The sequence below is a fragment of the Onychostoma macrolepis genome, chromosome 01 (genome assembly GCF_012432095.1).
Source record: "Onychostoma macrolepis isolate SWU-2019 chromosome 01, ASM1243209v1, whole genome shotgun sequence".
In the NCBI taxonomy this organism is placed as follows: Eukaryota; Metazoa; Chordata; class Actinopteri; order Cypriniformes; family Cyprinidae; genus Onychostoma; species Onychostoma macrolepis.
This window is the reverse complement of record NC_081155.1, coordinates 39,948,114-39,975,489: the sequence shown is the minus strand read 5'-3', so window position 1 is coordinate 39,975,489 and position 27,376 is coordinate 39,948,114. Positions and strand designations below refer to the sequence as shown.

The window sequence follows — 27,376 nt, the reverse complement described above, 5'->3', positions numbered from 1 at the left end:
TAGTAGAAGCGATTCAGTTACCGTTTGGTCCAAAACATCTGCAGTGTTCTGGCGTCCTCTCCTGGACAATGTTGAAGCCAGCGCTTTTAAATACTAAGACCATGATACTCAAGTGTAGTTTGACTTCTCAACGTTCGATTTAATAGCAAGGTATATTACATTATAAATCTTCCAAATACAAGTACAACTGCGAAAAAAATGCATTTATGAAATACTGCAATACAGATTTAGTACAAACATGAAATAATGGAAAAAATAAACTTTTTTTTTTTTTTTTTGTATTCAAAAACTTGTGCAGTCACGTCCTCTCAAATATAAACAAAACAGCTTATGAATTATATATCCTATATTAACATTTTATCATTTTGAAAATGATATGCTTGTATATATATGTGTATATATATATGCAGTTTTTGAGTTAGTGAGCTTAAAGTCGTTGCAAATACTGCTAACATAGCAAACTGAGAATTTTGTTAAAATATTTATGCAGAGAGGAAGAAAGTTGCACCATGAAATGAGGCTCTTGAAGTGCAGTTGTTCAGCATATATAATGTTCAATGGGGAAACCATCAAGTATTTGAGCCAACGTTTTGTTTACTATCAATTTGAAAGAGAGAAGCTTTTATTAATGAAAAAGAAGAGATTCGTCTCAGATCTTTTTATCAACCATTAAGGATAAGATAAAGACTCATTTGTGACCCTGGACGACAAAACCAGTCTTAAGTGTCAATTTTTCAAAATTTTGATTTATACATAATCTGAAAGCTGAATAAATATGCTTTCCATTGATGTGGTTTGTTAGGATCGGACAATATTTGGCTGAGATACAACTATTTGAAAATCTGGAATCTGAGGGTGCAAAAAAATCTAAATATTAAGAAAATCGCTTTTAAAGTTGTCCAAATGAAGTTCTTAGCAATGCATATTACTAATCAAAAATTAAGTTTTGATACATTTACAGCAAGAAATTTACAAAATATCTTCATGGAACATGATCTTTACTTAATATCCTAATGATTTTTGACATAAAAGAAAAATGGATAATTTTGACCCATACAATGTATTTTTGGCTATTGCTACAAATATACCCCAGCGACTTAAGACTGGTTTTGTGGTCCACGGTCACATTGTGCCTCTTAGCGAGGCTATTGGCTAAATGTTTCTGTTTTTTATTGTTTTCTTTATTGTTTGTATGTTTTATAAAACAAATGAACCACTTTAAAACCCCACTTTCGCCCCATTTCATGTTTCCGTTCATGTGAATATTAATTAGATTTTACAGTATCAGCCTGATTATGTGCACAAATCCCTTTCCCTTCAATATTCCTTGACATTCAAGAAACAAAACCAGATTGGCTAAGAGGTAAAGAAAGACAGAGATGTCAAACTGTCCTTCTAAATGAGAAAGAGTGCAGTATTGTACAGGGCTGAGTTATAGTCGCTGAGAGGTCCTATAGTGTGCTTGTTCTCCAGTCTCGGAAAGGAGGAATCGCTGTCCTCCTCATATTTCGTCTAGGTAGAGGGTAACACTTGCAGCCTCTCTCTCAGCAGGAAGAGGCACTGATCTTCTCTGATACTTCAAGATCTGATTTGGCGACAAGAAACCGGAGCCGTCCTCCCCCCAGACGAATCAAATCCACAGCACTGTGAGAGACAGACAAAGCGGGATTCAAATGTCAGGGTTAAAAGAACACATTTATATTGCAAAGGATCATGCCTGGTGAAAATGTTACGTTAACACTTTGGTTGCAAACATTATCCGCTAGCCGATGATGCACTGACCTCTGGTAGTCAGCTCCAATGAGACTGGTCCCATTCACTGCCAGGATTCTGTCACCAATGCAAAGTCGCCCATCTGCAGCAGCTGGTCCATCTGGAATCAGTGTCCTGATGTAGATTCCAGGAGAGTTCAGAGGGGTATGCTAAAAAACAGAGACTTATTTGATGCCTTTTTCTTAAAACAGAAAATATGGAATCATAGCGAAAGCATCAGTTCCATCAGACTAGTATTTTTTACAGCTCATAATATCAATCAGAATTTTGTGCAAACTATAATCAGACATCTGTCCAGTAAATAGAAATTGATTAGCACAATATGTAAAAGTCTTTTGTTGTTTTATAATAATATTGAGGGTTTTAAACACAAGCTCTGTACCTAAGCTGCCTTGCTGTCTATAAATAAAATAATTTCTCTTAACTTGTCAGTTGTATTGGATGATTTTTAATGAGCTTTTCACAATTATAGGATTGCCATGAATGATTATGTATGGGCTAAATCAAAATATAAAGCAGCAGCATTTTGCTGCCAACATTTTTGAACACCCTTCAAAAGAGTGTTTTTATGATACCCGGACATGCCTCTTGCATGTTTCCTTGCACTTTCAAAGTGAAATGTCGAGTGAGTGGGGCTAAAGGACTTTCAGATTTATCCGAAACAAAACGTGATTGTAGCAATCTTTTAATACATTGGTTGTTGTACGTTTTGCTGCAGTTCAGCAATGAAATGTCCAGTAAGCAGCACTGTTCAATTGGTTGTGAAACAGGTAAGCATGAATCTGGCAACATTTTATTATGTTGATTGCTGTATGTATCATGGCAGTTGATGTGAAATGTCCGGTGAGTGGTGCTAAAAGGTTAATGCTCTTTTGCATTTAAAAAGAGCACCACCTATACTAAACCTAACATTTAGTGTTAACAAAAGCAAAATGAAGTAAAAACACATTTGCTGAAGCAACCATGACAATTTAGCTTGCTCCTGCAAGTCTTTGAGCTCTTTTATCAGGTCTTGTGTTATTCGAGACTCTTACCCAAATGCAATGCTATGCTGTACCGGGTGAGCTTCTGAGCAAGTTTACTGCATCAGAAAAGCCATTATTATGGAGCTGTTATGTGATTAAAATGTCAAAATTATAGTTTTAATTAGTTTACAAATCATGCCAGATGGTAAAAATGTTTTGAACCCATTACATAGAATTGAAAAGGAACCACACATAAACAAGGCATTATTATTATTATTTTTGTTTTTAAATCTGACATTGTATTCTTAATTTGTGTGAAAAGCAATCAAATTTGTTGGTCTTTTATTGCCACTAGTGTTCATTTCACTTGGAAATTGCAGTGAATTGTATATGAAGGGGTCCCACTTCACATTAGGAGGCCTTAGCTACTATTTACTTACATCAACAATAAGTACAATGTACCTGTTATGTTTATATTGTATTGTAAAACACTTTTGCTGCTATTGATGTGGGATATGGGTAAGGTTAGGGACAGGTTTGGTGGTATTAAGGGTATTTAAGGGTGAGTTAAGGTGTAAGGGATAGGTCAACATTATAAATGTAATTACATGCAGGAATTTAAAATATATACATATATACAGGTGCTGGTCATATAATTAGAATATCATCCAAAAGTTGATTTATTTCACTAATTCCATTCAAAAAGTGAAACTTGTATATTATATTCATTCATTACACACAGACTGATATATTTCAAATGTTTATTTCTTTTAATTTTGATGATTAGAGCTTACAGCTCATGAAAGTCAAAAATCAGTATCTCAAAATATTAGAATATTACTTAAGACCAATACAAAGAAAGGATTTTTAGAAATCTTGGCCAACTGAAAAGTATGAAAATGAAAAGTATGAGCATGTACAGCACTCAATACTTAGTTGGGGCTCCTTTTGCCTGAATTACTGCAGCAACGCGGCGTGGCATGGAGTCGATCAGTCTGTGGCACTGCTCAGGTGTTATGAGAGCCCAGGTTGCTCTGATAGTGGCCTTCAGCTCATCTGCATTGTTGGGTCTGGTGTCTCTCATCTTCCTCTTGACAATACCCCACAGATTCTCTATGGGGTTCAGGTCAGGCGAGTTTGCTGGCCAATCAAGCACAGTAACACTATGGTCATTGAACCAGCTTTTGGTACCTTTGGCAGTGTGGGCAGGTGCCAAGTCCTGCTGGAAAATGAAATCAGCATCTCCATAAAGCTTGTCAACAGAAGGAAGCATGAAGTGCTCTAAAATTTCCTGGTAGATGGCTGCGTTGACTGTGGACATCAGAAAACACAGTGGACCAACACCAGCAGATGACATGGCAGCCCAAATCATCACTGACTGTGGAAACTTCACACTGGACTTCAAGCAACATGGATTCTGTGCCTCTCCACTCTTCCTTCAGACTCTGGGACCTTGATTTCCAAATGAAATGTAAAATTTACTTTCATCTGAAAAGAGGACTTTGGACCACTGAGCAACAGTCCAGTTCTTTTCTCCACAGCCCAGGTAAGATGCTTCTGACGTTGTCTCTGGTTCAGAAGTGGCTTGGTAGCCCTTTTCCTGAAGATGTCTGAGCGTGGTGACTCTTGATGCACTGACTCCAGCTTCAGTTCTCTCCTTGTGAAGCTCTCCCAAGTGTTTGAATCGGCTTTGCTTGACTGTATTCTCAAGCTTGCGGTCATCCCTGTTGCTTGTGCACCTTTTCCTACCCAAATTCTTCCTTCCAGTCAACTTTGCATTTAATATGCTTTGATACAGCACTCTGTAAACAGCCACACCTTTCAGTAATGACCTTCTGTGACTTACCCTCTTTGTGGAGGGTGTCAATGTTCGTCTTCTGGATCATTGCCAAGTCAGCAGTCTTCCCCATTATTGTGGTTTCAAAGAACAAGAGATACCCAGAATTTATACTGTAGGGATGGTCATTTATTCAAACTCAAATGTAAATATTCTAATATTTTGAGATACTGATTTTTGACTTTCATGAGCTGTAAGCTCTAATCATCAAAATTAAAAGAAATAAACATTTGAAATATATCAGTCTGTGAGTAATGAATGAATATAATATACAAGTTTCACTTTTTGAATGGAATTAGTGAAATAAATCAACTTTTGGATGATATTCTAATTATATGACCAGCACCTGTATATATATATATATATATATATATATATATATATATATATAAGTACAATGTAAAACATGTATGTACACGATAAGTGCATTGTATCAAATTATTAATTTAAATGTACGTAAATGTAGTTAATGCCACCTAATATAAAGTGGGACCTATTAAGGTATGTTTTTTGGAGATGTACAAACATGTAGGTAGAGGCACATTTTTTCCAATGAGCCTACAGTATATGTATAGGTTTTGGAACAAATCTATAGTGTTATGGGTTATATGCATAGAACATTGACCGCCAGTGTTAAATTTCAGCAGAGCAATACTGCAGACACTCACAAGCCCATCGATAAGTCCCATTCCCAGGCCGTAAGGTCCTTTATCCAGGTCCACTACAAAGACGGAACAGATATCATCAGAGTTTGGGGCCAGATGAGAGACAGGGACAGGGAAAGGAAAACCACAACCACTCAAAGGGCCTGGAGTGGGGCAGGGATAAACAAACAAACACACACAGGACTCAGTGCTCATTTGACGCACACACAGACTCCACACACAGACTCCGTAGTCGGGCCAATAAACAAAATCAATATGTTCTCAGTGGGAAAATGCATCTGCTGCACATGCAAGCAAAGTTATTAAATGATGCAGAGAGTAAACATATAGAAAACTGACAGAACTATACACAGAGAAATCTGTGCATATGTTCATAAGAAATAAACACATGCATTCACACATAAACTCATTCAAGTGAAATAAAAGAAATGTACACAAATCAGATATGATTATATGTCTGTCATTGAATAATCAAAACTAACATGTGCAAACACTAACACTAAAAGTCATTCGTACTACACAGTACATTTTCATGTCTGCATTATGTCCCAAAATTTTTAATATTCATTTTCTTTTAGCGCAAATAAGCTCTATCCTGCTGATGATGGAGACATTTTCTTGACTTTTATAAATAATCCAGTTAACTCAATAAAGTTTGAGATAAAGTTTTATCAGATCAAACAGCTGACAAAAACATCAAAAAGCTTTTTGTTTCACAAGACGTTAACTGATGGACTGGAGTGGTGTTGATTACTTGTGAATTATTGTGATGTTTTTATCAGCTGTTTGGACTCTTATTCTGACGGCACCCATTCACCGCAGAGGATCCACTGGTGAGAAAGTGGTGATGTAATGCAAAATTTCTCCAAATCTGTTCTGATGAACATCTACATATTAAATGGCCTGACAGTGAGTACATTTTAAGCAAATGTTCATTTTTGGATGAACTATTCCTTTAAAAAAAAAAAAACATCTTTAAACTACAAAATAACCTTCATATACTGTATATGTACTGTATAACAGGAATGACCCAAGAGACAAAATCTAGCAGAAAGAACACACACATCCACGACCCAAAAGGCGTTTTTGACTTGCCTTCAATGCCATTGCTGATGAAGCCATTGATTTTCTTGTGCTCTGGAGTTGAACGCATGCAACCATTGGACTTTGTGTGAGAGTGTGTATGTGTGTGCTCTTGTGAAGCATGCTCAGGGTAGTGGGCTGGATTGGACTGTGCGTTGGAGTGTATATACGTGTGTTCCGGATAGAGGGGCGTATTAGGTGGAGTCAGTATACAGGAAGAATCTGTCGCTTGGGTTTGGTTGGCGTAACGGATGCTGGTCCCGTTTCTGGAGTGAATGCTATGTGGCGGCTTGTCTCTGGGTCGTTCCTCGGCTCCAGCTCCCTCTCCTCTTCCTCCGAGACCCGCAGAGGAGCCACGCACCTCCCCCTCTCCCTCCCCACGTAAAGGAGGTGCTGGATGTGGACTGGAGTGAGGCTGAGGAGGCTCACGCTGGAGAACCGAATTACCATGTTATCATAATTTTATTAATATCCATATTTTCTCACAAAGCAAAGTTGACAACTCTTAATAAAAAACAACAAAGGTCAGACATATCAGTTATTCCCATGTTGGTGTATTTAAGAATAGAATGCTATGGTGAGAATAATTGAATTTTAAAAATGTGTAATTTTGCTTTGGAGAAAAGGACTTTATATTTGTATTATTTTCAACAATATTTTGAAAACACAGTCACTCCACAGCTAAAATTAATATGGTGACTACCATATAAATTAATAGGATTGGCTGCCCTCTGCTGAAAACCCACAATACATTGGAGAAATTTTATCATCTTCATATTTTTATGATCTCCCTGTGTTATAAAAAGAAAGGTGTTTTGAGAACTCTGGTGGAGGAAGAACTTTAACAGAATTATACCATATGGCAATTAAACTGATGACAGAAACAAATAAACAATGAAATAAGGCTTGGATAATCTGTAAACAATGTAGTAACACTGGAAAATTTATAGCGTTTCTTTGCAGACTGACTCACACACGGCCATAATTCAGCCGGCAGCTCCTAATTAAACAGCTAATCTTGTAATCAGATTAAGAATGACTCTCATGTCTAGAATTTAAATCTTAGTGTTCTGAGCTACAATCCTTAAGCTAGTTCACATTTTTCTAAAGAATGACCAGCAAAAGCCAGATGCTGATGAATATATCTTAATAATAATGTTTTTGAGCAGCAAATCAGCATATTAGAATGATTTCTTAAGGATTATGTGACTTTGAATACTGGAGTAATGGCTGCTGAAAAATCATTTTGCCATCACAGGATTAAATTCAATTTTAAATATATTAAAATAGAACAGTTATTTCACAATATGACAGTTTTTACTGTATTTTTGATCAGCCTTAGTGAGACCCTTTTAACCAGTAGTGTTTTATTAGTATTTTATTCAAAATTTACCTGGGAATCCTGACGGTCTGCACAGCCATTAGAAGGATGGGTCTTAGAGCGAAGACCCCAAAGGAAATGACGAACGTAAAGTAGTTGGCGGTATATACTGTCCTCCACACTGTCACTCTCCAGGTCCACCTTGAATCCAGCACTCGGCAGCACAATAGGAGGGTGGTTCTCAAAACTCTCTAGCAGATCAACTGTTGAAAAGACACGTATGCATAATGTACACTAGAATACACAAAGTCTCTGAAAATCAAGTTGACAGTACTCATTTATATTTCTTTTATGCGTCTACCTGTTCTGTAGATATATGCCTCATCTTCACTGCTCGGTTGCCAGATTGGTAGAGGACCGAGCTCTGCCATGAGCTGGTACTGTGTGAGGATTCTGTGTAGCTGCACAGGCTTCAGAGATGGATGCTCTGCACACAGAGCTTTCCAACTCATCTACAAACAAACACATACACACACACACACACACACACACACATTTGGTTTCCATGTTTCAAGGGGACATTATGGGGAAATAGATGTAAAGGTTTTTATACTGTATAAACTGTATTTTCTATCTATATTTTCAAAAAATCCTTCCTAGTCACACACAAACACAAACATTTGGTATTATTGGTTTCCCAAATAACCTTAAATAAATAAAGTAATCAGTTCTTATAAGAGCCATTTTTCTCAGTGTTAAGAACCTTTTTCACTCTAAAGAAAGGAAATCATAATTTTCAGTAGTTAAACTATCTATTAAAATTGTTGGCTACACTACTATAAAATGTATTATCAATTTATTTTTGGATCAATTGTTTTTTAATTATATCTTTTACTTTATTTATAACAAGAAGCTATCAGTGCAATATTGAAAGGATTTCTTTTTCTTCTTCTTTTTGAACACACACTCTTAAAAATAAAGGTGCTTAGCAGGTTCATCACAGCGATGCCATAGAAGAACCATTTTTGGTTCCACAAAGAACCATTCAGTCAAAGGTTCTTTAAAGAGCCATCTCTTCTTTATTTCGCCAAAAAGAACATTTTGTGACGCAGAAACCTGATTTACTATATGAAACAGATATGAAATTGATATGAACTGTGTTACCTGTGAAAGCTGTTGTGGGGGTGTGGCCAGGATGCTCACAGCGCTACAGAACTTGGCAAAGAATTTCTGGCCGAGATGACTGTGCCCCGCTCCTTTAGCCCAGTCCAGTAGCATCTTCACACTAGCCTGGATCTGCAGGACCCGTGAACGCTGAAACCAGCCACGCGTGGGGCCTAAAACACACAAACACACATACAATTGTTATGGAAAGGATGCATATGAAAACACTAAACAAACACCTTTCAGATTCATGGCGTACTGTAATACTGGTAATAAAATGAAGATGGTTCCAGTAAATATTCACAACTGTAGTCACAGTTTATTACCTTATTACATGTCAAATTGTGTAAGTGGGTGCTTGTGTGTAAGACCAGCTCTGAGCCTCTGTCTGTTATGACATAAAGAGGATTATGGGTGTCTGGAGAAATAATCTTCACCTGACCATGTGTAATGCACACAAAAACGACATATGTTTCGCACTACCCTTTAAAAAAGGAAACTGGTACTGGTTTTGCAACAAGCGATCCTTACAAAATCATTTCAAAAACAACTATGGTCATTAAATATATTATATTTAAACATACACACTACTGTTCAAAAGTTAGGATGCAATAAATTGATCAGAAGTGACAGTAAAGACATTTATAGCGTTACATTAATTTGTATTTAAAATAAATGCTGTTCTTTTGAATTTTCTTAGTTTTATGAATGAATGAATTCATTAATTAATTAATTTAAATGATCATGGTTTCATCAATAATAGTATATGCAGCACAACTAGTTTCAGCTTTGATAATAATGAATGTTTCTTCTGCACCAAAATATTAGAATTATTTCTAAAGGATAATGTGTCACTAAAAATTAAGCTTTGCCATCATAGAAATACATTTCATTTCAAATTATATTCAAACAGAAAATTGTTATTTTAAATTGTAATAATATTTCATAATACAACAGTTTTTTTGTATTTTGATCAAATAAATGCCACCTTGGTGATCATAACAGAGTTTTCGAAATAATTTTAATATTTAAATAAAATAAAATATTAAAATATTTTTTCAGAATTTTAGTATACTTCAATTACTCACTAATAAAAATGTCACTTAAAAAATATTACCTAATACATGAATTTACATTTACATTTATTCATTTAACAGACTCTTTTACCCAAAGCGACTTACAAATGAGGAATACAATAAGCGATTCATTATAAAGAGGCAAATAGACACAGGAAGTGCTTGCAATACAAAGTTTCAGGCATTGTTCAGAGTAAATACTAGCTAGACAGGGAGAGGTTAAGGAAAGAAAGCAAAGTTTTTTTTTTTTTTTTTTTTTTTAAGATGAAGTCAAGTGATGACAGAAGAGATGAGTTTTCAGGTGTCGCTTGAAAATTGTCAGGGATTCAGCATTCCGGATTGGGGTGGGAAGTTCATTCCACCAGTCAGGAACGGTGAATGAAAACGTTCTGGAAAGTGATTTGGTGCTTCTCTGTGATGGCACCACAAGGCGTCGCTCACTCGCAGATCTCAGACTTCTGGAGGGGATGTAGTTTCTCATAAGTGAGCAGAAGTAGGAGGGTGCTGAGCCTGTGGCTGTTCTATATACTATAAGCATCAATGTCTTGAACTTGATGCAAGCTTCAACCGGGAGCCAGTGCAGGGAGATAAAGAGAGGTGTGACATGGGCCCTTTTGGGTTCGTTGAAGACCAGAATTGTTGAAGCAGTTACTTAATTAATATTGAATTAATCTTAAAGTTAAGCAAGTGAACAATGACTGGCTATCTTAAATCTTTGTAATTCTGCTATTGTTGTATTAGAAGAGCAGCTTGGACATTCTGCTGAATATTTTTTGTCATGTACCATGAAAAGAAATAAAGTAAATATTTATTCTCTTAAGAACTGATGGAGAAAGTCCATTGGCTTACAGGTTAGAGTATCTCCAACACTAGAAGGCAGAATAAATACTTTGTTCCAATTCATCAGTTTCCATTCTGATATCTTATTTCTTCATTTTTCACCCCTTTTTCTTCTGCCTACCATTGCTGAAACATTATACCTATGGCCTGTTGTTGCCATAGCAACATGCTTAATGAAAATATATGACAGTAATATTTGAGTGTGTCTCTTGAGTTTGTGTGCGTGCTACACAGAAACAAAAAAGGTAAAAAGATTCTAGAAGCTGAGCTTGAACAAACCTTTATCGATGAGTTGATTGAAGAGTGAGACATTGGTGAAGAAGAAGAGGTAGGCAAACATTTGACTCTGAATCTCTGAATGGACCTGGTACTGTTGCAGCAGGTCTGAAGTAGTCTGAAACACACTCACCACCCTCCGAACCGCCTCTGGCATCACACACACAGCACACACACACACTCCAACAGCCCGCCGGCACTGCTCTGATGCAGACTCCGTCCCAAATGGGTTACAGTCTAACAGCCCTGGCAACACAACGTACAAGGTCTGAAATGTAAAGAAGAGCCATTTGTTATAATAACATGAACAACCAGACACCTACATATACACATTATTTACAGAGCTGTCAATTTAATGTATGATCTAATATAGAATTATTAATTCTTTTAAATTTGTCCCCAATGACATTGATCAAAAACATATTAAACATATTAATATTGTTAAATATTATTACAATAGTTTTTGATTGTAATATCTTTAAAATGTAATTTATTCCTGTGATGGGAAAGCTGAATTTTCAGTCATTACTCCAGTCTTTAGTGTCACATGAACATGTGCTAAATGCATAACTGTATAAATACAGAATTTAGTTTGGGCCTAAAGAATATAGAATATATCTTTTTGCCAAAGTCATATTAAACAGCTAGTTTATCCAAAAATTCAAGAAGATGTCAGCACTTACTCACCCTTATGCCATTCCAAACCTCTATGAATTTACGATTTTCTTTTGTCACATGATTCTTCAGAAATCATTATAATATGCTGATTTGGTGCTCAACAAACATTTCTTATTATCAGTGTTGAAAAGAGTTGTGCTGCTTTATATATTTGTGGAAACCTTGGTATCTTTTTTTAGGATTTGTTCATGATTAGAACGTTTGTTTAAATGCATACTGATCAATTTAAGGAATAATTAAATATTAATTTATTTAAGACAAATGAAAAAAAAGAAAGAAAAGAAAAGAAAAAGAAAAGAAAAGAAAAGAAAAGAAAAGAAAAGAAAAGAAAAGAAAAGAAAAGAAAAGAAAAGAAAAAAACTTACAGACCCGAACTTTTGAAAAGTAAATAAAATTACATAAATTGACCTCTTCATCCACTTTTTGTAACAAGTATTACATTTTTTACCCATTTGGTACAATAACGTAATGTATTTTTAATGATCATTTTATTATTCAAAAATACTGATATTTGATAAACTGCAATTCATTTAGGAAATTAACTTCCATATCATTAAGTAAATAATTACTATTAACTACTAATAAATATTATTACTATTATTAACTACTACTTTTATGAATCAAAAATGATTGACAGGCTACAAATAGGGAAGACAATGAGGACATGAGGTGGAGGAGAAGAAGACCTAAAGACATACAAGCAAACCAGCAGCCACATACACATTAAATAATTCATTCCCAGCAGCCCTGGTAACATCTTACAAAGGTGGCGCCACACATATAATGTAATACTACCCTTTACCTTAGTGATGTAGTAAACACACTGCTGAAAGGTGTACATGATCACTTCCTCTAGTATGGTCATAGCTTCTTCGTTTGCTGATATTGTTGCTGAGAGGAGAGATTCTTTAGATCCCACTGCAATAAGGAACAGAAAAAAATACAATTAGACCAAATGCACTGTTTTATGTGTCTTTTATACCCTCTAATCCTCCTGTCTATTTAGTGTTTTTAATTTTGTCAGTATTGGGCCCTATAGGCCCAGCTCTCAATCCATGCAGAATGTGTTTCGTACCTTTATCATCCATGAGCTCAATAGTCTGCATGTACGCAGGTGATTTCTGCTGGATAAAATACAGTATTTCGATGGCATTGGACATCCAGAAGAAAATGAACTGGAGATCAGGTACTAGGTCTGAGATGCTGAGCAGAGACAGCGAGGCAGGATCTTGACTGTATAACCACACAAAAACACACATTCTTCGGTTCGATTCAGCGACAATGCCTTCAGAATTAGTGACGGCCTATTCAGCACCGCATGACCTTAGAGTGTCACGCATTCAAAGTGCACACATTTGCGTATTATAAGGCGGAACATGATACTCACTGCTGAGCTTGCTTCTGTGCCAACTCCTTTGTCTTCTCCTGTGAGACACAGACACCGACGGCAATTAATGTCATAAAATTTTGAATAGCTTCACGTGGGAGGTATAATACCTTGGTATCGTTTCTACGTTTTCAGACTTTTCGTCCTTGCTCTTTTCTTTGGCTGGTTAATGTTGGGGCTGACGGCTGACCTTCTAAAATTGGATTTTAATAATTAATGAGTTTAAAGACAGTCATTAAATGCTTCAGGATAGTTTCAATGGGACTAGGTTAAAGGGTTGTTCACAAATTACACGATTCAACTAATTGTGTAGTGTTTAAATCAACATAGGCAAATGCATTTGTCAACAAAGACAAAAGGGCATGTGAGGTGACGTGCAGTACTGACCCTCACAGCAGAAAATCAATCAATGGGTCATCTGGGATTTATCCTCATCATGCTAATGCTTTTGCTGTGCATTATGTAAATAAAAAACACACTTGCACTTGGACGTTGCAAACATGCAGAATCTAAAAATTTTTGAAGTGTGAGTGTCACATTGTAAATCAATCACTGGAAAGTCATGGAGACGAAACTTGCTTTGTTTGCCTTTCCATAATTTCCTTCTCCTGTACTGAAATACAATCAGTCTCAGTGACATGATATGGACTACTGTGTAACAGTTGGAGGAATTGTGGGAAATGTAGTTTAGGTGACAGACCGTCGAGTACGCCAAACGCTGGAATTTGCTGCAAGAAATTAACATTTTCAAACAATACTTTTTTACAAGGTAAAGTGCATTTCCTAAATAGTAAAATCAATTGTTTTATATGATACAAGTGAATTTAGATATTACACCATTATAATGTACAGTAAAAACTGTTATTCATTTTGAGATTTGAGATTACATTTAACAGTATTATCTTCATTTAATTTAATAATTTAATTACTAGACTTTTTAAAGATTTTAAGTGAGCATCGGATGATGGTAAAAGTAACCTAAATATAAAAATATGGAATGATGAATAGAATTTCTGCTTATTTTCCTGAAAAATACAATATATTGATACCATATTGGATATTTAATTTATTGGTAATGGTTGGCATCAAATATTTACTGGTCTAGGAACTCTGCACATAACATGCAGACAAAAATATATTTAATGTGGCCACAAATTAAGAATTAGTTTCCACAAATGCAGAATTTGTTCCCTAGTTTTAGTTAAATCGTGGCCATGAATTAAGATTTTTTTTTTTGCAAAATCAAAACCAACTGTAACAAACGTGGCCACTATTTACTACAACAGGCAAACAAATTAATAAGTTGTCAAATTCCTAATTTGTAGCCATGATTTAACTAAAAGGAGGGAACAAATTAATAGAACAAGGAAACAAATTCCTAATTCATGTGAACTAATTCTTAAATTGTGGCCATAATATATATGTCAAAGACCAACCAATATGGATCAATTACAGTAAATATCCAATATGGTACCAATATATTGTGCATCCCTACTTTTTAGGGAAATAAATCTAAAATTAACTTTTATTTGTTTCTGCACATTAAATTTGTATAGAAGCATTTTAACATGGAAAAAATAACACAAACACAACTAAGCAGCTGATGTGAGTACTAACCCATGCTATGGTCTGAATCCTCTTGGCAATTTTCAGCAATAGTTTACCGAAGCTGCCAGGTGGAAATGTATTCGCTGAGTGCTTGATGCAAAGACAAAGCAAATATGCTGGTGTCAGCTTGTGGTCATCTCCGCTCGGCTCAATAAGTGTCAGCACCCGGTTCACCAGCGCATCCTCGTGAGCCCGCTCAAATTCCAGTGCGAGCTTTCGTTTCTGTGCACCTCGTGCAGGAGCCTTAGAGCTGCGCCGAGATGCCACCGGTTCATGTACTACAGCCCCACACATACGACATGCGTCCCCTTTCTCAGGCACATTCCCTGACTCGCTATCGCATAGTCTTGCCAGCGCCCGAAGTCGAGTGAGAGTTTGGGCAGGAAGAGGTTTCGCACTTAGTGGGTCTTTGTACAGGAAGATGTAATGAGCACCAAAGGACAGCAAATCCCCATGACGTAGTGGAGTGGGCCGCTCAATACGCATGAAGTTAACCAGTACATTGCCGTGAGCGACAGGCTCCAGAAGTAATCGCTGGTCCGAGGAAGAGCGCCGTTGTGGTGCACGACGTATTCGGCAGTGAAGTGGAAGCACATCCGGAGATGACAGGCAGATATTTGGCCGTGCTGATGCTGTTTCCTGACCAACTGTGTGTTGCTCTCGGTTCAACAGGTAAACCAGGCAATCCTGACAATACAAAAGCAAAGCAAACAATAAACAAACTAAAAAAAAAAACTCTAGAAATCTGTCTAGAAAAAAGCTATTAAAAAACCTTTAAAACCTTAAAAACGGCTTAAAAACACATTCTTATGAGACGTATCAAATCAAAGATGACCTTTTTTTCATTTTATGATGTAGTACAGTATGCAATATTCAAATGTTTGGGGTTGGGACAATTTTATGTTTTTTTTTTTTTTAAGTCTCTTTATGCTCACTGTATTTATTTATTGAAAAATACTGTAAAAACAGTACAACCCGAATTCAGGCCAGTTCAGCACCCGGACTCTTCTACTACAAAGCCATGCTGCTGTAATAGCTGCAGTATGTGGTTTTGCATTGTCCTGCTGAAATACAGAAGGCCTTCCCTGAAATAGACGTCGTCTGGAGGGAAGCATATGTTGTTCTAAAACCTTTATATACAGTACCTTTCAGCATTCATAGTGCCTTCCAAAACATGCAAGCTGCCCATACCTTATGCACTTATGCACCCCCATACCATCAGAGATGCTGGCTTTTGAACTGAACGCTGATAACACGCTGGAAGGTCTCTCTCCTCTTTAACCTGGAGGACACGGCATCTGTGATTTCCAACATGAATGTCAAATTTGGACTCGTCTGACCATAGAACACTTTTCCACTTTGAAACAGTCCACTTTAAATGAGCCTTGGCCCACAGGACATGACGGCACTTCAGGACCATGTTCACCTATGGCTTCCTTTTCGCATGATAGAGCTTTAGTTGGGATCTGCAGATGGCACTGCGGATTGTGTTTACTAACAGTGGTTTCTGGAAGTATTCCTGGGCCCATTTAGTAATGTCAATGACAAAATCATGCCGATGAGTGATGCAGTGTCATCTGAGGGCCCGAAGACCACAGGCATCCAACAAAGGTCTTCAGTCTTGTCTCTTACGCACAGAGATTTCTCCAGTTTCTCTGAATCTTTTGATGATGTTATGCACTGTAGATGATGAGATTTGCAAAGCCTTTGCAATTTGACATTGAGGAACGTTGTTTTTAAAGTATTCCACAATCTTTTTACGCACTCTTTCACAGATTGGAGAGCCTCTGCCCATCTTTACTTCTGAGAGACTCTGACTCTCTAAGACATCCCTTTTATAGCTAATCATGTTACAGACAATTAACTTAATTAACTTAATTAGTTGCTAGATGTTCTCCCAGCTGAATCTTTTCAAAATGTCTTGCTTTTTCAGCCCTTTGTTGCCCCCGTGCCAACTTTTTTGAGACCTTTTGCAGGCATCAAATTTGAAATGAGCTCATTTAGAGGATAAAAGTGTAAAATTTCTCTGTTTACACATTTGTCATGTTCTCTATGTTCTATTGTGAATAAAATATTGGCTCACGTGATTTGAAAATCTTTTAGTTTTCATTTTATTCAAATTTAAAAAACATCCCAACCTTTCTGGAATTCTGGTTGTAATATTGTAAAATATTGTTACAATTTAAAATAACTGTTTTCTATTTTATTATATTGTAAAATGTAATTTACTCCTGTGATAGCAAAGCTGAAATTTCAGCAGCCGTTACTATAGTCTTCAGTGATATGATTCTTCAGAAATCATTTTAATATGCTTATTTGGTGCTCAAGAATATGGATATGAATATAAAAAATGGTGCTTCCAAGATAAGTTCAAAAGGGTCGCATTTATACGAAATACAAAATTTTTAATAACATTATGCCTTCACTGCCACATTAATATAAATATAATATAAATATTTACTGACCCCAAACATTTGATGTGCATAGAGAGAGAGAAAGATAGAGACAGACAGATGATCGACAGACCGATAGATAGATAGATAGATAGATAGATAGATAGATAGATAGATAGATAGATAGATAGATAGATAGATAGATAGATGGATAGATGGATAGATAGATGGATAGATAGATATAGGTGATTTTTGCTTATACCTGTTGGTTGTACCCTTGAAGGAGCAGCAAGTGTGGTGATTGGTAGAGAGAGTGTTTAACTCCGCCCCCATCTCGTTCTTTACGGGTCTCAGCGTCTCGTGCTGAGCGTGTTCTGATTGGCCCTGGGAGGGTGGAGTAGTACCGTTTAGGTTCCTCACCAGGCAGACCCACCAAGTTAAGGCTGGTTTCACTAAGGCTGCGGCAAAATGAGGAGCCGTGCTGGAGTGTCATTGTTCCTTTAGCACGATTTCTTTGTAGCTTCCTTGCTTGAGCATTGATATCTGTCGGGGAGAGAAAACCACTTAGGTAATTGTGACTCATTGTCATCAGCCAAAAACTAACCATATGGGGTTTAACTGAACAGATGAGCTTAACAAAAGATATTGACTCAAAATTGTTTGTTCAAAACAATAATAAAAAATTATAACTAGAAATATTATAAAATACATTTAACCTTAATTTGTGCTATCTGTTATTAGAAGTTTCCAGTGATCTTAAATCATGATAATACACACAAGTATATTTAAAGCATTAGAGGACAACCATGCACAAAAAGGAGTGAATATGGAGGTGAAATGCAAAGTGTAATAAAGATAAACATTTCAGGTTTCATGTCATATTAAGTAACCTAATTTTAAACAAAGCAATTGTATGATATGGAATATAGTGAATAAGTCATTTTGACTAATTGTATGGTACATTTGGTGCTTTTTTGTAATATCTGAGCTCACATCCCCATTCGGTGTCTAGAAAAAAAGAGTGTAAACATACTGCAAAAAGATTTTATTTTGTGTTCACAAAAGAAAATCATAAATTCATACAAGTTTGGAATGACATAAGGGTGAGTAAGTGAGGACATTTTCTTACATTTTTTGGATAAACTAGCTGTTTAATATGATCTTGACAAAAAGATACTCCATTCTTTAGGCCCAAACTAAAAAAAAAGAATTTAATCAAAAACATTAAAAATCTTAATTATTCCCAGCTAATTTGGGATTGTACAAAAAGAAAATATTTCCAGATTTTATATTAGAGTTTGCACATCATAGTTGAATGCACACATCTGTATTCAGATTGAGAGGAAAGCAGAAATGAAATCAAATATATAGAGGCATGATAAAGTAAGGGTAATATTCTTGTCCGACAGGGACATGCAATGAGGGATATGACTAATAATTGCATAGCGGGTAATAAATGGTGGTATAATGCTGGGTATAGGAAGTCAGCACTGGTGCATGAAGCAATACGGTAAATAATGGGTCTGCAAAGTAATGGTACTGTATATGGGGGTGGGGCTGGTGGCTGACACCATACCTGAGGACAGTCCCCACCTTTAACAATAGTTGTACAGGGCTGCATCAAACGCCAGCCCCGGGGGGAGCTCCGATGGCATCTACCATGCCCACTTCTACTCAAGGTTGAAGATAGCACAGGGGAGTTTGTGTGGGTCCCTGGGCATGGGTAAACACCACAACAAATACAAATCACCAAAAAAAAAAAAAAAAAAAGAATATACACACATAATTCTATTCATTCACTCAAGCAAGCAAATTTTACCATTATCCTCTATGTACATTTTCTTGTGATGCATAGCAGTATAGATTTTGAATCTGAGCTAATACTTAACACTCTTAAAATAAAGTTTTTTTTTATTGGCATCTATACTTCCATGAAGAACCTTTTCCATTCATGGAACACTTCCACTGCACAAAAGCTTCTTCATAGGGGAAAAAGTTTCTTATTCTTCAAAATGTTCTTCACACTAACTAAAAATGGTTATTTTAAGAACTGTTTACTGAAAGGTTTTGGGGTAACCAAAGTGGTTTCTTCTATGGCATCGCTGTGAAAAAAAGATTTTTTTGAAATTTTCATTTTTAACAATATAGCAGTTCATGTGATTTTGGTTCTATACTAGATTCTACAATTATTTGTATTGATACGGGAAGACACGGCGTTGACGTGACAGCAACCATTGGTTATTCAAGAAACTGTTGATATAGGAATGAACTGGAATAGGTCAATTTAAGTATTGTTCTACAATATTCTGACATGGTGCTAATGCAGACATAACTGCCAATCCAAACCTGTTATAAAACGTGCATGTGTTGGTAAATACCTCAACACTATCCATAAAGCCCCCAGTAGCATCTGTCACTGAGTAATATGTGTGTGCAGATGGTGTGCTGACTTGCAAATGTAATCCCCCCAACCCTTCCTCACCTTTACTCATCTGTGACCTTCATAAACCCTTGATCTAAATGCTCCCACCTTCTCAACCATCATTGCCCTTTTGATTGACTGCAAAAATCACTAGACAAATTCATTTTTGAGAACAGTCCCAACATGAGGAGCAGAGTCTCTTCCCATGAAGAAACAGCAGGACATTAAGCCAAAGTTAAGAAGACCACTCTGAACAAGCTTAACGACTAAGATCCCCAAATAAGCCTGTGACATTTTCATTAATTAAAATTCAGTCACATGTGGACAAGAATGACAATAAATGTGTATATACAACATGCACCCCATGAGAAATTATGCACCAAATAAAACAGTAGCAAATAATTGGGAAGATTCCCAGGATTCCATAATGCATTACTTGAGCAGATGATTCTTCCAACAAGTAAGATTAACTGGAGTTTCTAGTTACACAAAACAGACACGTTTTTAGAGCTAACTGGGTTTAGAGTTACCTTAAAGGACCAGTTCACTGTTGGAAAAAACGTTGTTTAATAAAAGTTGGGTGTCAATGTGGTAAAAGGCATTTTTGACTAAGGAAACAGAGAAAAGTGGCAAAGTGACAAATACAGACAGGAAAACTTCAACACCATAATGCTCTGGGTTTAACCCGGCTGTCTGTGAACAGGAATACAAAAACATGGAAGTACGATCTGTAGTTTTCACAAAACCCCTGAAACTGAAACTTTCAAAAGTCTTCTGAATGGTGTAAAACATCATCTGGCCGACTGTTGCTGACAAGTAAATGGGGATATCTTGGTTTAAGTTACAGAGAAAAAGTACATATGCTACTAACATTGTAACAACACAAAGCTGTTTGAAAATCGACAAACTAACCTTATAAAGCAATCAAAATTAGGACTCTTAATTTTTAATTTAAAGATAATTATAAATAGTACTGCATGATCCCAATCCAAACCCTAAATAAAATGTTTTGCATTTTAGAATAATAAAAATCTATATAAAAATTCCAATTGAGGATGTCTCCAAAGGAAGGTTATATCAAATACACAATAGCACACTTCTAGGGACAAATTTGGGCCCAAAGTACAGCTACACTAAGAAACCAACACACACATGCATTCTCTCCACCCCACCAGGAAGAAAAGCAGTTCAACCTGAGGATAAATTATCCCGAGTAACGTGCCTGCTGATATTGATTTAACTTCCACCCTGTGTTTTGGCTCAATGGCCACCTTGTTGAATTTGTAATTTAGTACAACAGCATCCAGGCACAAACAGAAAGAGAGAGATAGCATGAGAGAGAGTTGCATTGCAGTGTTATGACTAGTCTGCAATAAAAGAGCACAAATAAAATAGTGAAACTGAGACCTCAATTCAACTACTGGAGGCCGGCCATACTACGGCAGACCCAATCGTGCATTTATCTCTGGCACCTGCTCTGACATCTGTGTGTCGGCATTAGTGAACCTGAGCAGCCCTGAACGTCAAAGAGCAATTAAGATGTAGTGGCAGTTATTATAGCACCACAGTGTTGATAGTAGTTATACGTTCAACACATCTCTTATCTCCAGCTATCAGCACTTAAAAAGAGTGATGTGATTAGTCTGGAAGCTAACAATTAGTTTTATATTGTTCACAACATGGTAATACTACATTATTCCAAACAACTCTGGAACCTCAAACTTAAAAATAATGATTGGAAATCATCATTTCAAAGATGGTTGTGACTGAAGAGCATCGTACACCATTATGTTCATAGCATAATATATAAAGATTAGTGATATCAAAAGATTAATCGCGATTAATCGCATCCAAAATAAAAGATTTTGTTAACATTATATATGTATGTGTACTGTTTATATTTATTATGTATATATAAATAAACACACAATATATTTTGAAAATATTTACATGTTTATACATTTATATATTCATATTCTTATATTTTATATTATATATAAATATATGTAATATATAAACATAACATATTTTTCTTAAATATATACATGCATGTGTTTGTATTTATATATACATAAATATACACAGTATATATTATGTAAACAAAAACATTTATTTTGGATGTGATTAATCGCGATTAATCGTTTGACAGCACTAATAAAGATTCCTTTTTTTTGCTCTGTGTAAGCTATTTTTACTACTAATACAAGCATTTTGTGTTCACGATATTTATCTTTGCCATAATTGGCATAAAAATACAAAATACGTATATGAAAAAAAACGTGTATGATTAACTGGAAAGTATTATGGTCAGAAGTTTCCAATTTCCCGCTTCTGACTTATCCAATAATCTGAAATATCCAATAATATTGAACTATTGGAGCTGTCAAAGTTTTAGCGTAAACATTTTCTGAATAAATTTGCAGCATTATAAGAAACGCAAGAAAAACAGTATTTGATTTGTATTTTAATCTTAACAGTGTGATTGGATTGGAAGCTAGCAATTGGCTTAATACTGATTAATACTTTATACAGTCATGCTAATACCTCGTTCCAGACAAAAATCGGAATTTTATTTATTATATAATTATAATTTATTACATTAAAATTATTATTGTTCTTAAAATTATTTTAATTTTAAAAAATAAATTATAATTGTTACTAGAATGTTTAAGTAAATTATTGTTATTAAATTATTTTCATATAATAAATTTGTATTCTAAAACATCTCAAAACATTCCATAAAACATCACATTTTCAAATAGTTATAATGTTTTTGTCTTGGTCCAGTAAATGTAATATAATGTTTTCATTCAGATGTCTTGAAAGGTAAATACTGAAATTAAGCAAAAACTGAAAGAAAAAAATATAGTATGCTATTTTACTCTGCTGTACTAGATTTCTCGTTTCAGTTAATTATAAAATACAATCACACAACAAGAACGTCCTCTGCTGAGCATATGTTTCTCAGTGAATGCATTTGTGCATTACCTGCAGTGACTGTGTCCTTCTCTTTTGCTGCCAGCTCCTCAACTTCAGCTCTTCGCCTGAGCTCAAAGCGGCGAGAGTAACCATCCTTTGGCTTCCAGAGGTCCTGCAAGAGGAGGGGTTTCTCGTTGTTTCCTAGCGCCCGAAGGCACTCAGTGCGCCACCGTCGATCTGGGCCCTCAAACCGTCCAATCACGTCACATAACACATAGCAACAGGCCGAGGCCTTGTTTAGAGAATAGCGCTCAAGCGCCTCTTTGATCAGCTCTTGGGCACTGGAACGAGGTGTGGCGAGAACGCTTTTGTAGTTAGCGCCGGCGCTGATTTCATCACCAAATATCTTCAGTACACCTGGTGCAGATGACTGGGTGGAAAGCTCAGCTGGATCGTCCCGTACCTGCTCAGGTAGGTCGGTCACAGAACGACGATCCCGATAACTTAGTGTCCGGTACAGAACCTGGGTAAAAGTGCGACTCTGACGCTTCAGACGGTTTTTGGATGGCAGAGACATGCTGGCAGATGAGGAACCGTAGAACATGGTGCCGGAACTCGCATTGGTTAAAAAACTCCTAGAACTGAGAAAACAACAAATTATAATAACTGTAAACAGAGAGCTGACAAGTTGAGTTTTGAACCTTATTTATACATTTACAGTGGTGGCCAAAATTATTAGAACACTAGTATTTTCACCAGCTAAAAATGGTTTTAAGTCAGTTATTTCTATATTTTTCTTTAGTGTGTCAGTAGGAAATATCAGTTTACATTTCCAAACATTCATTTTGCCATTAATTGTAATAATCCAGTGATATTTTTGTTTGCACAAGGAGTCTGACAACAGCCAGGGCTCCACACAGTGATCTGATCTGATCATCATCCAGTCTGTCTGGAATCACATGAAGAAACAGAACAAACTGAGACAGACTACATCCAGAAGAACTGTGGCAACATATCAAAGATGCTTCGAAAGTTTACAGATATGCAATAAGGTAGGCTACAGTATGCTTGCCATCTAATTTCAACTCTATAATCTAATGTTGGTTTTAGTCAGGGGAACATGGCAGTACTGTACAACCAGAGATGTAGATGAGTTTATTACACACACACACACACCTAGAGTCAGAAAGACAGATAGAAATAGACAGGATGGGCAAGGCTGAATTTTTGGATAAAGCAAACAGGGATGTTGCCAAGTATATGATGGAAAATACAGCTTGATGGAAACTATGAGGAATATATCTGGGCAGCTATGATACAATCATTCACACAATATTCAATAATCCAAAATTTACATTAGAAAATTAAAGCCACTCATTGCATGATGATTAGAGACAGATGGGTGATTGAAAAGATAGATAGATAGATAGATAGATAGATAGATAGATAGATAGATAGATAGATAGATAGATAGACAGACTGCAGAGATGAGTGTCTCCAATGCTGCAGACATGAGAAACACCTTCTAACAGTGTGTGTGTGTGTGTGTGTGTGAGAGAGAGAGAGAGAGAGAGAGAGAGACTGCATCAGCTAAAATCCCCACTACTCGGCAGTCTGAAGAACGGAGACCATCTGCTCGTGCGTGAAAATACTTCACCGTGCGCTCGTGAAGCCTATTCACAAACTGCATGTAGTTGACATGTTGCCCCTCATTTAAATAATCTATCAGGTACTGCGTACATCTAAAGTACTCATTCATTCCCTTTCTGCACCCTTCTGTTATGCGCACAATTATTTAAACAAACCGTTTTATGGTTCTTAAAGGCACAGAGCATTAAATGGGAATTAATAATTTAACCTTCATAAACATTTTACACCGTACTGTAATGTAACTGCGATCAGCACTTTTTAACTGATGTACAATAAAGAAAGTTTCATTTTTGTTCTTGAAAAGACTACCAAAAACATCAAACTCGAGGTAACGTTAGCAGAATATATCTTACCTGTCAAGTGCGTTTTATTCCCCGTTTGCTGAAGAGACGCTCATTTGGAGGCATTAATGTTAAAGAAGCGCGTCGGGCTACTGCGGGTCTCCACTGGCAACGGCGCGAGCCAACAAAGGCACCTGCTCGCGAGTCCTAATCCGCTTGTGCGTCTTAACAGAGCTCCGCCAGCCAGTCTCAGAGCTCTGATCCCTCACAAGCCGCTCGCTTGACTCCTATTATTGACATTTGCCAGTATTTCTTCTTGCTCATGTGTTAAATTAGCTCTACGGGCCGGTGTGATACAGTTTAGGTCCGCCCAGTCACTGTCATGGAATGCGACAACGTCTACCTGTACAGTAATAGTGAGGTGTCAAACATATAGCAATATTGAGAAATCTATTGGTGGTGTGTTCTGAATTATTTACCTGCTGGTTTTATTTTTCGCCGCTCTTCTTGGGCAGCCGTTGGAGCTGTTTATCCCTTTTCCCCTCCTTTTATTTGCCCGTCTCCACTGGCTACACTAGAGTCTGCATGCTTCGGTGTCTGCATTCCCTGAGCCGACTGCAGCCGGAAAAAGCCGAACCGAGAACTCGAAGCTCTCGCGTATTGTTACGCTTGCACTGATGTTTAGACAGGCGGACTGTATGCATGCCACATGAAAACGAGGCTGTATTTTAACAGACATGCAGTCTGTTGAACCGGTCGTAATGTTTTTTGTTTGTTTGTTTGTTTGTTTTGCTTTTTTAAACTTTGCTTTCGATCCAAAAAAACCAACAACAACAACAACAACAAAAAAATGTAGAAAACGTTACCTGACAGGGACTTTGGTACAACCCACTACATGAACGGTGCATTCGTTAAATTAAATATGTTGTCTTACCCATGCCGGCCAATTAAAATATTTCACATACGTTTTAAATATAGGCTATACTGTCCAAGATTAGTTCAATATTGATGTAATGAACTACAGCTGGTTGGTTTTCTACAACACCTTTCTGAACTTGAAAAAGAAGTGTTCTTAATTGTAGCCTGTTTAATGTAGCTAACACACTTCAAATCTTAAAAGCATGCATTTAAACAGATACTTGAATACAGTATCTCACAGGAGTGAGTACATCCCTCACAGTTTTGTAAATTTATAAATTTAAATTTAAATTTTATTATATCTTTTCATTTGACAACACTGAAGAAATGACACTTTGCTACAATGTAAAGTAGTGAGTGTACAGCTTGTATAACAGTGTAAATTTGCTGTCCCCTCAAAATAACTCAACACACAGCCATTAATGTCTAAACCGCTGGCCACAAAAGTGAGTACACCCCTAAGTGAAAATGTCCAAATTGGGCCCAAAGTGTCAATATTTTGTGTGGCCACCATTATTTTCCAGCACTGCCTTAACCCTCTTGGGCATGGAGTTCACCAGAGCTTCCACTGGAGTCTTCTTCCACTCCTCCATGACAACATCACAGAGCTGGTGGATGTTAAGAGACCTTGCGCTCCTCCACCTTCCGTTTGAAGATGCTCCACAGATGCTGAATAGGGTTTAGGTCTGGAGACATGCTTGGCCAGTCCATCACCTTTACCCTAAGCTTTTTTAGCAAGGCAGTGGTCGTCTTGGAGGTGTGTTTGGGGTCATTATCATGTTGGAATAGAAGGGAGGGGATCATGCTCTGCTTCAGTATGTCACAGTACATGTTGGCATTCATGGTTCCCTCAATGAACTGTAGCTCCCCAGTGCCGGCAGCACTCATGCAGCCCCAGACCATGACACTCCCACCTGCTTGACTGTAGGCAAGACACACTTGTCTTTGTACTCCTCACCTGGTTGACGCCACACACGCTTGACACCATCTGAACCAAATAAGTTTATCTTGGTCTCATCAGACCACAGGACATGGTTCCAGTAATCCATGTCCTTAGTCTGCTTGTCTTCAGCAAACTGTTTGGGGCTTTCTTGTGCATCATCTTTAGAAGAGGCTTCCTTCTGGGACGACAGCCATGCAGACCAATTTGATGCAGTGTGCGGAGTATGGTCTGAGCACTGAAAGGCTGACCCTCCACCCCTTCAACCTCTGCAGCAATGCTGGCAGCACTCATCCGTCTATTTCCCAAACACAACCTCTGGATATGACGCTGAGCACGTGCACCCAACTTCTTTGGTCGACCATGGCGAGGCCTGTTCTGAGTGGAACCTGTCCTGTTAAACCGCTGTATGGTCCTGGCCACCGTGCTGCAGATCAGTTTCAGGGTCTTGGCAATCTTCTTATAGCCGACGCCATCTTTATGTAGAACAACAATGATTTTTTTCAGATCCTCAGAGAGTTCTTTGCCATGAGGTGCCATGTTGAACTTCCAGTGACCAGTATGAGAGAGTGAGAGCGATAACACCAAATTTAACACACCTGCTCCCCATTCACACCTAAGACCTTGTAACACTAACGAGTCACATGACACCGGGGAGAGAAAATGGCTAATTGGGCCCAATTTGGACATTTTCACTTAGGGGTGTACTCACTTTTGTGGCCAGCGGTTTAGACATTAATGGCTGTGTGTTGAGTTATTTTGAGGGGACAGCAAATTTACACTGTTATACAACCTGTACACTCACTACTTTACATTGTAGCAAAGTGTCATTTCTTCAGTGTTGTCACATGAAAAGATATAATAAAATACTTACAAAAATGTAAGGGGTGTACTCATTTCTGTGAGATACTGTATATAATATAGCCTAATGTTACTGAAATAAGTGGCCACATAAAGGCCACATAGTTTATAGACCTACACACTTAATAACACTTTTAAAAAGTGCACTTTTGTACATTAAAAGTTTTACCTTTAAATAATATTTTAAAGAAAATCACTTATTTTGATGTGTTGACTAACATACTAAAGCATATTTATGTCATTATAATTTACTTTTATTTATTATGACATCTAAAGTTATATTTCAAATGTCCTAAACTGCAACTTCAACATTGCAAAT

At 36.9% G+C, this 27,376-nt stretch overlaps 1 protein-coding gene across 3 annotated transcripts; it reads right to left on the bottom strand.

Annotated features, from left to right (window-relative positions):
• On the bottom strand, window positions 1-24,944 carry radil (Ras association and DIL domains). Of its 3 annotated transcripts, none has more exons than XM_058770480.1 (17): window positions 24,818-24,944; window positions 24,411-24,741; window positions 22,477-23,048; window positions 18,660-18,779; window positions 17,329-17,609; window positions 14,683-15,360; window positions 13,066-13,103; window positions 12,754-12,911; window positions 12,481-12,596; window positions 11,004-11,268; window positions 8,809-8,981; window positions 8,006-8,156; window positions 7,717-7,907; window positions 6,336-6,753; window positions 5,244-5,383; window positions 1,783-1,922; window positions 1-1,644 (listed from the first exon to the last, which is right to left on the bottom strand). In XM_058770480.1, the coding sequence occupies exons 3-17, from the start codon at window positions 23,009-23,011 to the stop codon at window positions 1,545-1,547; spliced, it is 3,504 nt and encodes a 1,167-aa protein (XP_058626463.1). In that variant the 5' UTR covers window positions 23,012-23,048; window positions 24,411-24,741; window positions 24,818-24,944; the 3' UTR covers window positions 1-1,544. The 3 variants fall into 3 exon arrangements, with proteins under 3 accessions (XP_058626463.1, XP_058626539.1, XP_058626575.1); XM_058770556.1 differs by having other exon boundaries at window positions 5,244-5,296; XM_058770592.1 differs by lacking the exon at window positions 18,660-18,779.
• Between the last annotated feature and the right edge of the window lie 2,432 nt (window positions 24,945-27,376).